Below are 13,010 nucleotides of genomic sequence, written 5' to 3'. Positions count from 1 at the left end.
GCCTCACCCAGGGACACCAGGTGGCTGTAGGTCTCCTGCATCACCTCCCGGTACAGGGCCTTCTGGGCGGGGGCCAGGAGCCGCCACTCCTCCCCAGTGAAGCTCACAGCCACGTCGGCGAAGGTCAGCAGGTCCTGTCACGGCACAGGGTCATGTGAGGGGTCTCGCCAGGCCATGGACACAGCCTGCACATGGACAATCGTTCTGCACTCGCTTCCCAGGGAGAAATCATCTAACTGAGGATGGAATCTGAATCGTCCTGTGGTCCTGGATTCACTCACGCGTCATGCACCTCTTCACAAGCCCCTGTAACTTCGGCAGGCATCACCTGGCCCAAACAGTGACATCGTGGCTACGGTATTATTTTTCTAGGGCCCTTTCAATAATCAGAAGAATGACAGGGACGTGCAGAGGGGACAGAGGACAAGCCCGGCACATGTCACCTGCGCGTCCATCACGTCCAGCCTGGGACCCGCTGCACGAGCTGCTCCCGGCGTGTCCTCTGGGTCCGCTCCGCCCGCTGCCCCAGCTCTCAGGCTTCGCTCAGAGGCTGACCCCAGGCCTGGGGTTCTTCCCGGGAGCCAGGACCTGTGGGTGCAGAGCCCCATGAGCGGCACAGTCCCTCCGGCCGAGGCTGCCCCTCACTCCAGCTCCGCCCATGGCCCCAGACCCTGCCAGGGGCAGTGACTCCGTGTCCCAGAGCACGGGGCTCCCCAGGCCTCAGAGCTGAGATTCGGGTGCTTGCTGCCTCCGGTGTGAGATGTTATAGCTTTGTGATAAAATCATTGCCGGTATTTTAGTAGGTTTAATGCGCAAAGAACTAGAGTAAGTCAGGTTGGAGATAAAGGCGAAGTGCTCTGAAGCCGCGCGACTGCCCCGACCCCACGTCGGGGGGCGCCCCGTCCTCCGCGCCACACAAACCTCCACTTCCAACACCCAACTTCGGGCCCAACCGCGCACAAACTGACTGGCCCGACGCCCTCCCGGGGGACGGCGCTTTCCCGCGGCTGCGGCCGTCGCCAGCCCGGCCCGGCCCCGCCTGCGCCTACGGCGGCGCGGAGGACCCAGCGCTGACGCCCCGCCCCCCGCGCTTCCGCGCAGCCGCAGGAGAGCAAAGTCTGTCGGCGCGCGGCGGGGGGCCCAGCGAGGGCCATGACGCCAAATACCTGCGTGGACACGCGGGGACAGGACCCAGCGCTGACGCCCCGCCCCCCGCGCTTCCGCGCAGCCGCAGGAGAGCAAAGTCTGTCGGCGCGCGGCTGGGGGCCCGACCGCCGCCATGATGCCAAACACCTGCGCGGGAGGCGGGGACAGGTTTGGCGCCAGGAGCTGGTCGTAGGCAGTGCTAACCGGGGGCTCCCTAGAATGGACTCCAGATGACGCAGCAGTCAGTCACTTGCACTGGCATAAACCATCAGTGGGGAAAGGGCAGGCTTGCCAACAGGGTACTGTTTAGTGCCCTGCAGTGCTCTAGGGGAAAGTGTCTCTTATATAGGTTTTAGGGTCATATTCTAGAAAACTGATGTGTCGCTGTACACCTGGATGCAAGGCCCGGCCCTTGTTCTGTTGCCCGTATATGGTCACACAGGTAGCCATTGTGTTACTGCCCATATCTGGTCACACTCAACAGGTACTAGGAGCGGACCGTCCACAGACAAAATCCAAAGCAACCCTGAGAACAGTTGTCACACGGCCGCTGCTTTAATTAGATGCTAGACACAGGCTTTCTTTTGTGCAGTGTGACCAGGACACGGGCCCTTAGCCCGTTGTAACACAGCTACAGGCCCAGGGTTCTTGCCGGGAGCAAGGATCTGTGGGTGCAGAGCCCCATGAGCGGCACAGTCCCTATGGCCAAGGCTGCCCCTCACTCCAGCTCCAGCCTACGGCCTGAGACCCTGCCAGGGGCAGTGACTCCATATCCCAGAGCACGGGGCTCCCCAGGCCTCAGAGCTGAGATTCGGGTGCTTGCTGCCTCCAGTGTGAGATGTTATAGCTTTGTGATAAAATCATTGCCGGTATTTTAGTAGGTTTAATGCACAAAGAACTAGAATAAGTCAGAATCAGACACATCAGTTTTCTAGAATATGACCCTAAAACCTATATAAGGTTTTAATCTGTGTGGAAGCAGATGTTTAATCTGTGTGGAAGCAGATGCTATAGGAAGTCAAGAGAGGCAAGGGAGGAGGTCACTGCAGCCCAGGACTGGTGTCCTCTCCCTTCACTTGCACCTCCATTATTTCAGCTCCCCCATAACTGCACTGGGTCTAGGAAGCTGGAAGGAAGGAGCACAGCAGGTGGCCATTATGGAGGAATGCAGGAGAGGCATCATGAGACTGAGTCACATGAAGGGGACAGGTAGGAGGGCCAGAGCAGCAACTGACACAGCCATAAACTCAAGGTCCTCAGGCGCCAAAGCCCAGAGGCCTGGTGCCCAGGTGAAGATAAGGACATGATGACGGACATAAAGCTCACTAGGGAATCTCTGGGTCCTCTCCGATTCTATTCAGAGTCAACAAACCTAGGCTCAGGAGTGAGCCCTTCCCAGGGAGTGTCTGTAAGGGAGTGTGAGCCCTTCCCAGGGCCCCGGGCAGCAGCTCCTCTGCCCACCTGTTCCTATGCAGGTGCTTCTCTCCTTTTCCTCTCTCCTGGTGCAGGGCAGTAGCCTCCTGCCTGCCTGTGACCTGTACCTGCCTGTACTTCTCTGCACTGACCTCCCTCAGCGGAGGCCACTCTGCCTGCAACCTTGCAGGTCTCTCTCCGCAAACCTGTCCCTTTGGGGCAGCTCTTCTTGCCCGCTTGCACCCATGCAAGTGTCTTTTCCTCTCGTCTCTTTCTAATAAACTTCCTCTTTAAATATAACTAAATCTGTCTCGTGGAGAATCTCGCCGAGTGCCGCTGAAAGGGGAGCTCTGGTGAAACTTCCCCGAGTGAACCCGAGGACCCCGAACTCAAAAAAACCGACATCAGCCATACAGGTGTTTCTGGGCTCCTAACTTTTCATCCTCAACACCCTGCTCACTGCTCTTCAGAGGTCCATGAGGGAGGGGGTTTCTGCAGCCTTCAAACCCTCTCCTCCAGCCAGGCCAGCTGGCCCTTTCCTTACTAAGGTACTGGCCCTCCCCTTAACACTTTGAGCCATACACCTATACATGAGGGCAGTGACGGCACTGATGATGGCCATCCTCCACTGTGAGTGGGTGCTGCCCTCTCACTGGAAATCCAGTGCCCTGGCAGTCAGTGCTGAGATACTGGCTTAGCAGCTCTGGGTGACTTGGGAATTTGCATTCTTTTGCTTTACAGATCACCTGGAAGGGAAGTCTCTATTGAAAATCAAAAATAGGAACTCCCTGGTGGTGCAGGGGTTAAGGACACACTGCTGCCAAACTATGGGCAGCCTGCCATGCAAGAGTTTGATGCCCTGCCAGCCAGGGAGTGACCTCATCTCCAGTCTGTTCCACTGAGCACTGCATTTCAGTATAGCCACCTTCCTGCTCCCCACTGTCTCTGGTGAATCTCTCCTGCTCCCCTGCTCCATGTCTGATACTCAAGTTCTGCATGCATAAAAAAATCTAAAATGGTCTTGCCAAGTCTGGCAACTACGGTGGGTTCTCCATTCTGGTCCAAATGCTCTCTATCCACAAAAATTCTGGGGTGTGCACGGGACTAGTGACATGCACTAATCACAGTGCTATCTACTCCTGGTGTGTACTTTTACAAAGAATGTACAACTTCCCGACTTCGGGTTCCTTGTTCTGTCATTCCTTCCAACCATGTGACTCCCACTGGCCAACATGGCCCCTTCATGCGATGTCTCCGAGTGTAAGCAGAGATGGCGCACAACTAAGATAAGAGGTGAATTAGGGACCCACCCAGGACTTCAGATGGACACAGCCATCACATCAGTCTCCAGTTCTTTCCCCAGTAAGACTTGAACAGGTCACAAGGACGGGTGAGGGGCAGTGATGACACAGCAGAACAGCGACAGGCCAGGGCGCACTCCCATGAGACAACGAGCATGGAGCGAAGGGGTGGATGTCTCCCTCCAGCAGCTCTCAGTGGAGCAGAATCCTCTGGAGTGGTGGCAGGCCCAAGGGTGACGGGTCCAGGGACAAAACTTTCTCTGGGTACTCAGTGGGGATCGCACTGGCATCCCTGGTTTCTTCCTCTCTTAGAGGAGGATGTAGTCATTTCTGCTCTGCCCAGGTTCTACTCTGGGCTTGAGGCTGTAATCATCCAGGAGTTGTCAAGAACTGCCTTGTCAGGCCAAATTCATCAGTGGTGACGTCTGAGGCCATCTGCTCATTCATTTATCCAGGAAACATATAAAATCTGGTCCATTGATAAACCTTCATGTAACCCAAGCTTGCAGAGATTCCTTTCAGGACAGATAGAGGACAGCTGGCCTCAAGACCTAACTTTAATCGTCTCAGTAGCTACAGCCTTGGCCCCTTGCCTGGCTTAGACACTCGTTACACCAGTGCTTACATGTCATATGGCTCAGTGACCCTTAGGAAATGCTACTGTTTACAATGTTCAGACAGCCACAGATTAAACAAGGGTTTTTATTTCTGTACTCTACTTGGCAAAACACATGAAAATGAACAAAACGTGTCATTTTCAGCTGCTTCAAGTCCCTCACGGGGAACCCTTCACCTAGAAATAAGCCCCCCGGACAGGAGAGTCTTCTTAAGCCTTGAAGCCATTTTTCTGTATATCCCATGAAATCAGTATGTGTTTCCCTCAAAAGCCAAAGATGAAACTTCATCTCAAAAGCAATGCCTGAGCAGGTGTGCCTCTGGAGAGGTGACTCAGTCAGGAAGTGGGACCCCGTGAAGGCAGCGCTCACCCATCCCAGAAGACACGCAGAGACCTCACCGCACTGTCAGGTGAGGACTCTGGGGAGTTTTCCATGAACCAGGAGCTAGGGCCTTCAAAAACCCCAAATCTCTGGGGTTTTGCTAAAAACCTCCCTGTGTAAAGGGGGAGGGACGCAGTCCCCACCAACCACCCCAGGCCATAGTATCCTCAGGCTGCAAACTAAGGCCCGCTCTATTCACCTAGACGAGCAGGTGTGTCAGCGGTCAGCAGCCATCTTCCAACCGCTTCACTTCTGCTCTCAGGCCGTGGCCTGGTCTCTTCTGGTCCCCACCGAATCCTCCCTGTGGAGCAGGACCGATACGAAGGGGGACTGGAGAGATACTCGGAAAATGAAGGAGCGGAAAATGAAGGAGCTGACCGAACTCAGCGGCTTCCCACGTCTCTCTGCAGGAGAGAATCCTCTAGGCGCTGAAGGGTGAGTCTACCCTTGAGCCGGCCCTTTACTCTCAGAACAGGGTGGACATGAACAGTCTTCCAGCCCCAGGGCAGTAACTGCCTGCGGTTCTCCATTCAGCAAATCTCCACATGGGTGGTCTCCCCTGGGCAATGCCTCACCTAGGGCCCCACCCACGCACACTCCCTTTGCACAGGGACAGGTCTGACTGACTACGCACCCGTTTGGATCAACATCACCTGTCGCCGGTGCCCACGCAGGTGCGGCACAGGGTGAGTCTGGAAGGCTCTCTCAGGCCTGCACCTGCACGATTTCTCTGAGTTTATTTTTTCACATACTGAGCCCCAGCAACTCTGGCCACCCCTGCCCACAAAGGCCTGAGTTTTGCCCTACTGGTTTTCGGGGACATACACTAAGACATAGTCGATCCCTGGAGGCACCACCACACTCACTGCATCCGGGAGGTGTCCACCCAAGGCACACGTGCCGTCGTCTCCCGAGGAGCCGCTTACAGGCTGGCCCACCGGGCCCGCACTGGCATCTGCCGGTTGCCCAGGGATGTCTAAGGATGGCTCAGGGGCCACAGACGGCACTGGCTTGGCAGGGTGTCTTTCCCGCTGTACAGCACTGGTCTGGGATGTGGGGTGCCTCTCAGTGAGGGTTTTGTCCCCCCTGATCAAGTGTACATATGCCTCTCGGTGTATTCGCCTGTGATGCGCCACACAAGCCGCGTAGGCAAAGGCTTTGCCACACTCACTGCAGACACAGGGAGTCTCTCCTGTGGGGCTCCGCTGGTGCACAATGAGCTGGTACTTGGTAGTGAAGGCTTTCCCACACTCACTGCACGTGTAAGGTCTCTCTCCTGTATGAGAACTCCGATGAACATTTAGTGTATACTTTGTAGTGTATGACTTGCCGCACTCGCTACAGGCATAGGGTCTCTCTCCTGTGTGAACCCTTTGATGGACAGTGACACTCTGCCGTGTAGTGAAGGCTTTCCCACACTCCTTGCATTCATAGGGCTTCTCTCCTGTGTGAAGTCTTTCATGGTTAATGAGATCTGTCTGCTGAGAAAAGGATTCTGGGCTCTGAACAGAGAGATCTTCCACCTTGAGTGAACGCACATATTTATCTCGATGTATTCGTCTGTGATTCACCACACAAGCTGTGTAGGCAAAAGCTTTGCCACACTCACTGCAGACACAGGGAGTCTGTCCCGTAGGGCTTCGCTGGTGGACTATGAGTTTCTGCCGTGTAGTGAAGGCTTTCCCACACTCCGCACATTCATAGGGCTTCTCTCCTGTGTGAAGTCTTTCATGGTTAATGAGACCTGTCTTCTGAGAAAAGTATTTTCCACAAACACTGCACACAAATGGAGTCCTTCCTGTGTGATACCTCTCATGGGCTATGAGGCGTGCCTTCTGGATAAAACCTTCCCCACATTCACTGCATATATAAGGTTTCTCTCCTGTGTGAATCCGTTGATGTACAACAAGATTGCCCTTCTGGTTGAATCTTTTCCCACAGTCACTGCATTTATATGGCTTCTCTCCTGTATGTGTCTTTTGATGGATATTGAGCGCGGCTGTGTGGAGAAATATTTTGCCACAGTCAGTACAGTCATAGGTTTTTTCCCTAGTGTGTGTTTTCTGGTGGTCCGACAGCATGGCCTTCCTGCGAAAGGCTTTCCCACACACATCACACTCATGAGGCTTCTCTCCCGTGTGAAGATTGTAGTGGTCGCTGAGTAGACATTTCCTTCTGAAGGCTTTTCCACATTCTGTGCATACATGAGGCTTTTTTATTTTCTGAGTTTTCCGATGTTTGATGAGTCGTGAATTCCTACAGTTGCCGTTTTGACTTTCCCGATAGGAAACTGCAGGCTTCCTGTCTCTGTGGTGGGCATGAACAAAGGGCTTCCCACCTCCACAGCTATTAGCGGCCTTCTGTATTGCATAGCTCCTGCTCTGCACAGTTAAGTTTACTTTCATGCTTTCTGTATACACATCAAACCTACCATGGCTTTTCCTCAAGTAACTATTGCTGCTTTGCTGAAGAGCATCTGCATATGTATTGTGTCCATGGTCTGGTTCTGCTCTGTTCTCCACGTTCCCAGGATGTGATGGTTGTGGCAGATAATCTTCCAATTGTGAGATTTCTGAAAAGAAATAACAATGAATCCCTTCACCTCATGCCTTGGCATTTTGAAAACCAGCATAAAGGTTGCTTTTTACTGATGCCTCAAAAAGTGAATGTCAATAAGGTACTGGATTTCACCCTTCCCTGGTTGTAAAAGGGTCAGGCACAGCATTAGGAAGCTGTCTGTGGCCACTGCAGCATGAGTTCAATTCCCGGCCAGGGAGTGACCTATAGGGGGCAGGCGACCCCTCCTATTTCACCGCTACTCCCCTCAGCAGTGGATTTCAATAGATCCACCTGTTCTACTCCCCACTTTGTAGTGTCCTCTCACGCTCGCATTTCTCTGGTTTGCACCCAGCTCTTCTACGCAAAAGTAAACTTAAAAAGAAACAACTCCATGTTCTCTGCCCTCAGGGCTCGGTCTCATCACTGTCCCTGATGCCTCTCACTCACCTGAGCAGGTGAAACTGTGCATTTCCACTTCCAGTGTTGATGGCCGCAGACCTCCTTCCACCCTGGAGAGCATGTCAGGCTGGCATTCTTGGTAACCTGTCACCAGGCATCAGAGAAGGAAATACACTGAGGGATGTGAGGTGTGAGAGCACAGGATGTTATATGTGAGGACCAAACACTTTTTGACATTAACTCAGGGAAGCCGACTGGGCTCTAGCCATAACCCTTGCTATGTGGGCTTTTGCACACCCAGGCATTCAGTGACAATGGACAGTGACATGGTTTGCGCTAAAGTTAACCTCAGCGTGACAAGTAGCACCTGGAGGAAGAAATGGAAGGCACAGGTGAGGGGTTGAGCCCACCCTCGCCCCAGTTGAGATGCTAAACTCAAAGAGGCATTTACTAAGCTCCTGACTGACCAGAGGCTCCCATGATGCCCTCTCGGCTCCAACGGATTTGCTGGCATGGCCTCCAGAACTCAGGAAAATTCCTGTTCCTAGATGACAATCTTTTTTTTTTTTTTAAAGGTTTATTTATTTGTACATACAGAACTGGGGTACAGGCCAGAGGTGCAAGGGTAGTGAGAAGATTCACCAGAGACAGAGTGGGGAGCAGAACAGGTGGATTGACCAGTACGCTGCTGAGGGGAGTAGTGGGCGGGTCAGGAGAGGTCTGCCGCACCATGTGGGTCACCTCAGGGGTGGGGATCAAACTCATGCTGAAGAAGCTTCAGCTTCTCAGTGTTGTGCTTTAACCCACAGAGCCATCAGGGAGGGCCCCCCAGGAAACAGTCAAACTTGAAGGGATATGCCAGAAACACCCCAAAGGAAGAGGACAAATGGAAGCTGAGGATAAGGCAGAGCATTTGCGCCAACTGGACACCCCACTCAACCAGCACCTGGCAGGCTTCCACAATTCCAGTATTCACAAACCCTGTCCTCTGGGTTTCCTGGAGGCTTTACTAAGCAGCCAGGTGGATGAGGTCATCATCTGAGGGTGACCAGGGTGCTGATTCCCCCTACTTGCTTGTGCAACCCACCAAGAGTCCCTCCTTCTAAAAATGGTGGGTGCACAGCTGGCAGCCACCAGCTGAGGCCCTCAAATCTCCTCATTCACCCCAACCAGAGGTGGCTGAGAGGGGTTGGAGTCTGTGAGGAATAGCAACCTTTCATCTTCGTCCTCTTATCACATCAGAACGGGACGCGGGTCCCTGTACCCAAGCCGGACATGATGTGCACAGACACTTCCTGATGTCAAACACTCACGCCCGGGGTAAAGACTTTTCTCCCAGGAGGAAGAGAACACCCTTCCCAAGACCCAGGAGATGGAGACCCTCCTCCAACAGCACCCACCCCCGAGCCGTCACAGGTGAACAGGACCCCGGGCCCGGCCTCACCCAGGGACACCAGGTGGCTGTAGGTCTCCTGCATCACCTCCCGGTACAGGGCCTTCTGGGCGGGGGCCAGGAGACGCCACTCCTCCCCAGTGAAGCTCACAGCCACGTCGGCGAAGGTCAGCAGGTCCTGTCATGGCACAGGGTCACGTGAGGGGTCTCGCCAGGCCATGGACGCAGCCTGACATGTTCTGTACTCGCTTCCCAGGGAGAAATCATCTGAGGATGGAATCTGAATTGTCCTATGGTCCTGGATTCACTCAGGCGTCATCCACCTCTTCACAAGCCTCTGTAACTTAGGGAGGTGGTGCTAGCCCCTTCACAAGTGTGCTCACAGACAAGCATGCTGTCCTCAGCACGACCACCATGTCTGCACTGAACAGGCGCAGATCCAGATGGGCCCGGAATGTGGGCTGAGTGAGTGTGCTCAGCCCGTGGACAGAAACCAGGGACCCGGGGGGCGGCTGACACACAGATACCAACAGGCAGAGCACAGCCGTGTGCCCCGGCCTCACGCCCAGCCGCATGAATTTGGAGGAGTGCACCAGGCCAAGCTCCAGGCTCATTTGCAAGGGCCACTTGGATAACACTAAAAATAAAGGGCAATTAAAGGAACGGCCACCGCGCACGCCGCACAGAGAAGGAACCCGACGGGAGCCAGAGGATTGGGCCCGAGACGCGGGAGCCAGCTGCCCGCATCTCAGAAAGCCACAGACTGGAGAAGCATGGCCAAAGAGGCGAAGCTGAGAGTCTGTCAGAAGTGGAAACTCCCCCAACCTCAACTGAGAAGCCCATGGAGGCCCGAGCAGGCGTCTCCCCACATCCTAGGCCCTCCACTGAGGGGATCCTGAGAATGAGGAAAACAAACGCACAGCGATGACAGCCACACTCACCCACCTGGGGTCTGGACATCCCACAGTGACAGCTGCCTCCCGGCAGGGATCACCTGGCCCAAACAGTGACATCATGGCTATGGTATTACTTTTCTAGGGCCCTTTCAATAATCAGAATGACAGGGATGTGCAGAGGGGACAGAGGACAAGCCCAGCACGCGTTACCTGCGCATCCATCACGTCCAGCTGCTCCCTGTGTGTCCTCTGGGTCCGCTCCGCCCGCTGCCCCAGCTCTCAGGCTTCGCTCAGAGGCTGACCCCAGGCCTGGGGTTCTTCCCGGGAGCCAGGACCTGTGGGTGCAGAGCCCCATGAGCGGCACAGTCCCTCCGGCCGAGGCTGCCCCTCACTCCAGCTCTGCCCATGGCCCCAGACCCTGCCAGGGGCAGTGACTCCGTGTCCCAGAGCACGGGGCTCCCCAGGCCTCAGAGCTGAGATTCGGGTGCTTGCTGCCTCCAGTGTGAGATGTTATAGCTTTGTGATAAAATCATTGCCGGTATTTTAGTAGGTTTAATGCGCAAAGAACTAGAATAAGTCAGGTTGGAGATAAAGGTGAAGTGCTCTGAAGTCCCCTCTGTCAAAGAGTACCTGAAGTGATCAGTAGGAGAAATCTGGCGGGGATCAAGTCTCAGCACCATGAAACTGTCCGCAGCCATTGCTTCCTGAGCTTGATCAACTGCCAGGGAGGTGACCCACGGGGCAAGGCAGATCTCTCCTGTCACTTGCTGCTCCCCCCAGCAGTAAATTTCAGTGAATCCACCTAATCTGCTCCCCAGTCGGTCTGATGGATCCTCTCACCCCTGCACTATTGGCCTACACTGAAGCTTTTTTTTCTTTTTAATTCATTTACACAATAACTGGGGGACAGGCCAACAGTGTGTGAAAGTCAACAGATTCATCAGAGACAGAGTGGGGAGAAGAACAGGCAGATTCACTGAGGGGAGCAGAGGGTGGGTCAGGGGAGGTGTGCGGTGCTCTGGGTCACTCCGTAGCAGGAGACGGAACTCGTGCTGCTGTGGCTGCAGACAGTGTCATAGTGTTGGGACTAAACCACTGGCCACCAGGGAGGGCCCTACATCCCAATTCTTATATGCCTAAATAAACCTGAAAAAAATAATAAGGTATGTTCAAATAGGAAAGACGTGAAGGGAAATGCAATCAACACACATCTATGTACATATATATTGGACAGATCATATGTATACGAAACACAGCAATGTGTACGTGTGTGTGTATATGAAATAGAAGGCCTGCAGGTCCGCAGCAGAGGGTTTTAATGGGAAAGTGACGCAGGGGATGTAACCGTGTAAAACAGCGTGTGTCACACAATGTGCCCCCCAATGGGCTGCACACCACACACAGGCTGGGTGGGCAGCCTGTGAGGACCGGCTGCCCGGCCTCCAGTTGCAAAGTGGACTCCAGATAGCGAGACAAGAGTAAGTCACCGAGGCCTGAAGTGCAACAGGAAGTCACTCATTTCCGGTCAGTACAGTCCCAGACCTGCCCCAGGCTCCTCGGCCTTCTGGCGGGAAACTCCAAGCCGCTTTCACAAACGCTGATTTCAGGCAGCCGAAGCCATGGAAACCCCGCCAATTCCTTGAACAGGTACAGGCCGGCCAAAAGGGGACACTGGTACAATGTCCCTTAGCAAAGGACAAAGTGGAGGTGTAGCTGGGCAGGGCGCCAGCTCTGCAGCTTGGCAGGTGGGAATGATGGAGGAAGGAATGGGAGGGAGGCAGCAAAGACTGAGTCACATGAAGGGGACAGGTCAGGGGCCAGGGGGCAACTGACACAGCCATAAACTCAAGGTCCTCAGGCGCCAAAGCCCAGAGGCCTGGTGCCCTGGTGAAGATAAGGACTGGAGATGGACATGAAGCTCACTAGGGAATCTCTGGGTCCTCTCAGATTCTATACAAAGTCAACAAACCTAGGCTCCCAGGGAGTGACGCCTCCCAGGGATTGTGTCTGTATCAGGCAGTCTCTGCACCAGCCCCAGGCAGCCGCTCCTCTGCCCACCTGTGCCTATGCAGGTGCTTCTTTCCTTCTGCTCTCTCCTGCCTGCCCGTGACCTGTACCTGCCTGTACTTCTCTGCACTGACCTCCCTCAGGGGAGGCCGCTGTCCTAAGACCGCCTGCCTGCAACCCTGCAGGTCTCTCCCCAAACCTGTCCCTCTGAGGCAGCTCTTCTTGCCCGCTTGTACCCATGCAAGTGTCTTTTCCTCTCCTGTCTCTTTCTAATAAACTTCCTCTTTAAATAGAACTAAATCTCTGTCTCGTGAAGTGCCGCTGAAAGGGGAGCTCTGGTGAAACTTCCCTGAGTGAACCCAAGGACCCCAAACTCACAAGACGACATCAGAAACATCCACACCCCGCGGTGACAAGGGGCACCCATCAGTGAGCCCCAGATAACGCTGAAGTTGATCCCCGCACACCCCAGGGGGAGCCCCAACTCCGCCCAGCGCGGCTGCGGGGGTCCTCCCATCACCCCTTATCCCTGAGACCCCCACAGCCTCAGCGGCAGCTCCGCCACCCTCAGAAGCCCCGAGGGGCCCCCAATCTCAAGTCGCCCGCGACTCCCCGGAGACTCCACCGCACCCAACGCCAGGGCAAGGGCGACCACCCCAAAGCTCTGTCGCCGTCCGGCCCCGGGCCCCAGCCCCGCACACGGGCGTCCGCACCCGCAATTGCCCGCGGCGGCCGCCCCGACCCCACGTCGGAACCGAGGGCGCCCCGTCCTCCGCGCCACACAAACCTCCACTTCCAACACCCAACTTCGGGCCCAACCGCGCACAAACTGACTGGCCCGACGCCCTCCCGGGGGACGGCGCTTTCCCGCGGCTGAGGCCGTCGCCAGCCCGGCCCG

At 55.1% G+C, this 13,010-nt stretch overlaps 4 protein-coding genes across 5 annotated transcripts in view; all 4 read right to left on the bottom strand.

The window, feature by feature from the left end:
* Nucleotides 1-432, bottom strand: part of LOC101620189 (zinc finger protein 350-like) — a 15,059-nt gene extending 14,627 nt beyond the window's left edge. The window contains exon 1 of the mRNA XM_012733589.1: nucleotides 8-432. The gene's annotated coding sequence lies outside the window, so the exon portion shown is untranslated. The remainder of the gene's footprint in view (nucleotides 1-7) is intronic.
* Nucleotides 1-1,023, bottom strand: part of LOC105854461 (gastrula zinc finger protein XlCGF17.1-like) — a 6,072-nt gene extending 5,049 nt beyond the window's left edge. Inside the window, exons 1-2 of the mRNA XM_012733611.1 lie at nucleotides 922-1,023; nucleotides 444-588 (exon numbers count right to left, since the gene is read on the bottom strand). The gene's annotated coding sequence lies outside the window, so the exon portion shown is untranslated. The remainder of the gene's footprint in view (nucleotides 1-443; nucleotides 589-921) is intronic.
* A 3,531-nt stretch (nucleotides 1,024-4,554) lies between these two features.
* Nucleotides 4,555-13,010, bottom strand: part of LOC101619720 (zinc finger protein 432-like) — an 18,096-nt gene continuing 9,640 nt past the window's right edge. The window contains exon 6 of the mRNA XM_012733574.1: nucleotides 4,555-5,606. The gene's annotated coding sequence lies outside the window, so the exon portion shown is untranslated. The remainder of the gene's footprint in view (nucleotides 5,607-13,010) is intronic.
* Nucleotides 5,602-12,969, bottom strand: LOC101619959 (zinc finger protein 350-like). 2 transcript variants are annotated; one of them, XM_012733584.1, is made up of 5 exons: nucleotides 12,900-12,969; nucleotides 10,316-10,440; nucleotides 9,261-9,387; nucleotides 7,865-7,960; nucleotides 5,602-7,430 (listed from the first exon to the last, which is right to left on the bottom strand). In XM_012733584.1, exons 2-5 carry the CDS (start codon nucleotides 10,325-10,327, stop codon nucleotides 5,662-5,664), a joined length of 2,004 nt encoding a protein of 667 aa, XP_012589038.1. In that variant the 5' UTR covers nucleotides 10,328-10,440; nucleotides 12,900-12,969; the 3' UTR covers nucleotides 5,602-5,661. The 2 variants fall into 2 exon arrangements, with proteins under 2 accessions (XP_012589038.1, XP_012589037.1); XM_012733583.1 differs by lacking the exon at nucleotides 12,900-12,969 and adding an exon at nucleotides 10,155-10,203 and having other exon boundaries at nucleotides 10,316-10,336.

The sequence above is a fragment of the Condylura cristata genome, unplaced genomic scaffold, assembly GCF_000260355.1.
Source record: "Condylura cristata isolate star-nosed mole 26May11 unplaced genomic scaffold, ConCri1.0 scaffold00041, whole genome shotgun sequence".
Taxonomy (NCBI): Eukaryota; Metazoa; Chordata; class Mammalia; order Eulipotyphla; family Talpidae; genus Condylura; species Condylura cristata.
This window is presented reverse-complemented; position numbering and strand designations above follow the sequence as displayed.

Coding starts and splice junctions, on each gene's coding strand:
- LOC101619959 (XM_012733583.1), bottom strand. Junction 7,961..9,260: donor CAGCCACCTGGTGTCCCTGG/GTGAGGCCGGGC, acceptor GCCTGGTGACAG/GTTACCAAGAATGCCAGCCT. Junction 7,431..7,864: donor GCACAGTTTCACCTGCTCAG/GTGAGTGAGAGG, acceptor ATTTCTTTTCAG/AAATCTCACAATTGGAAGAT.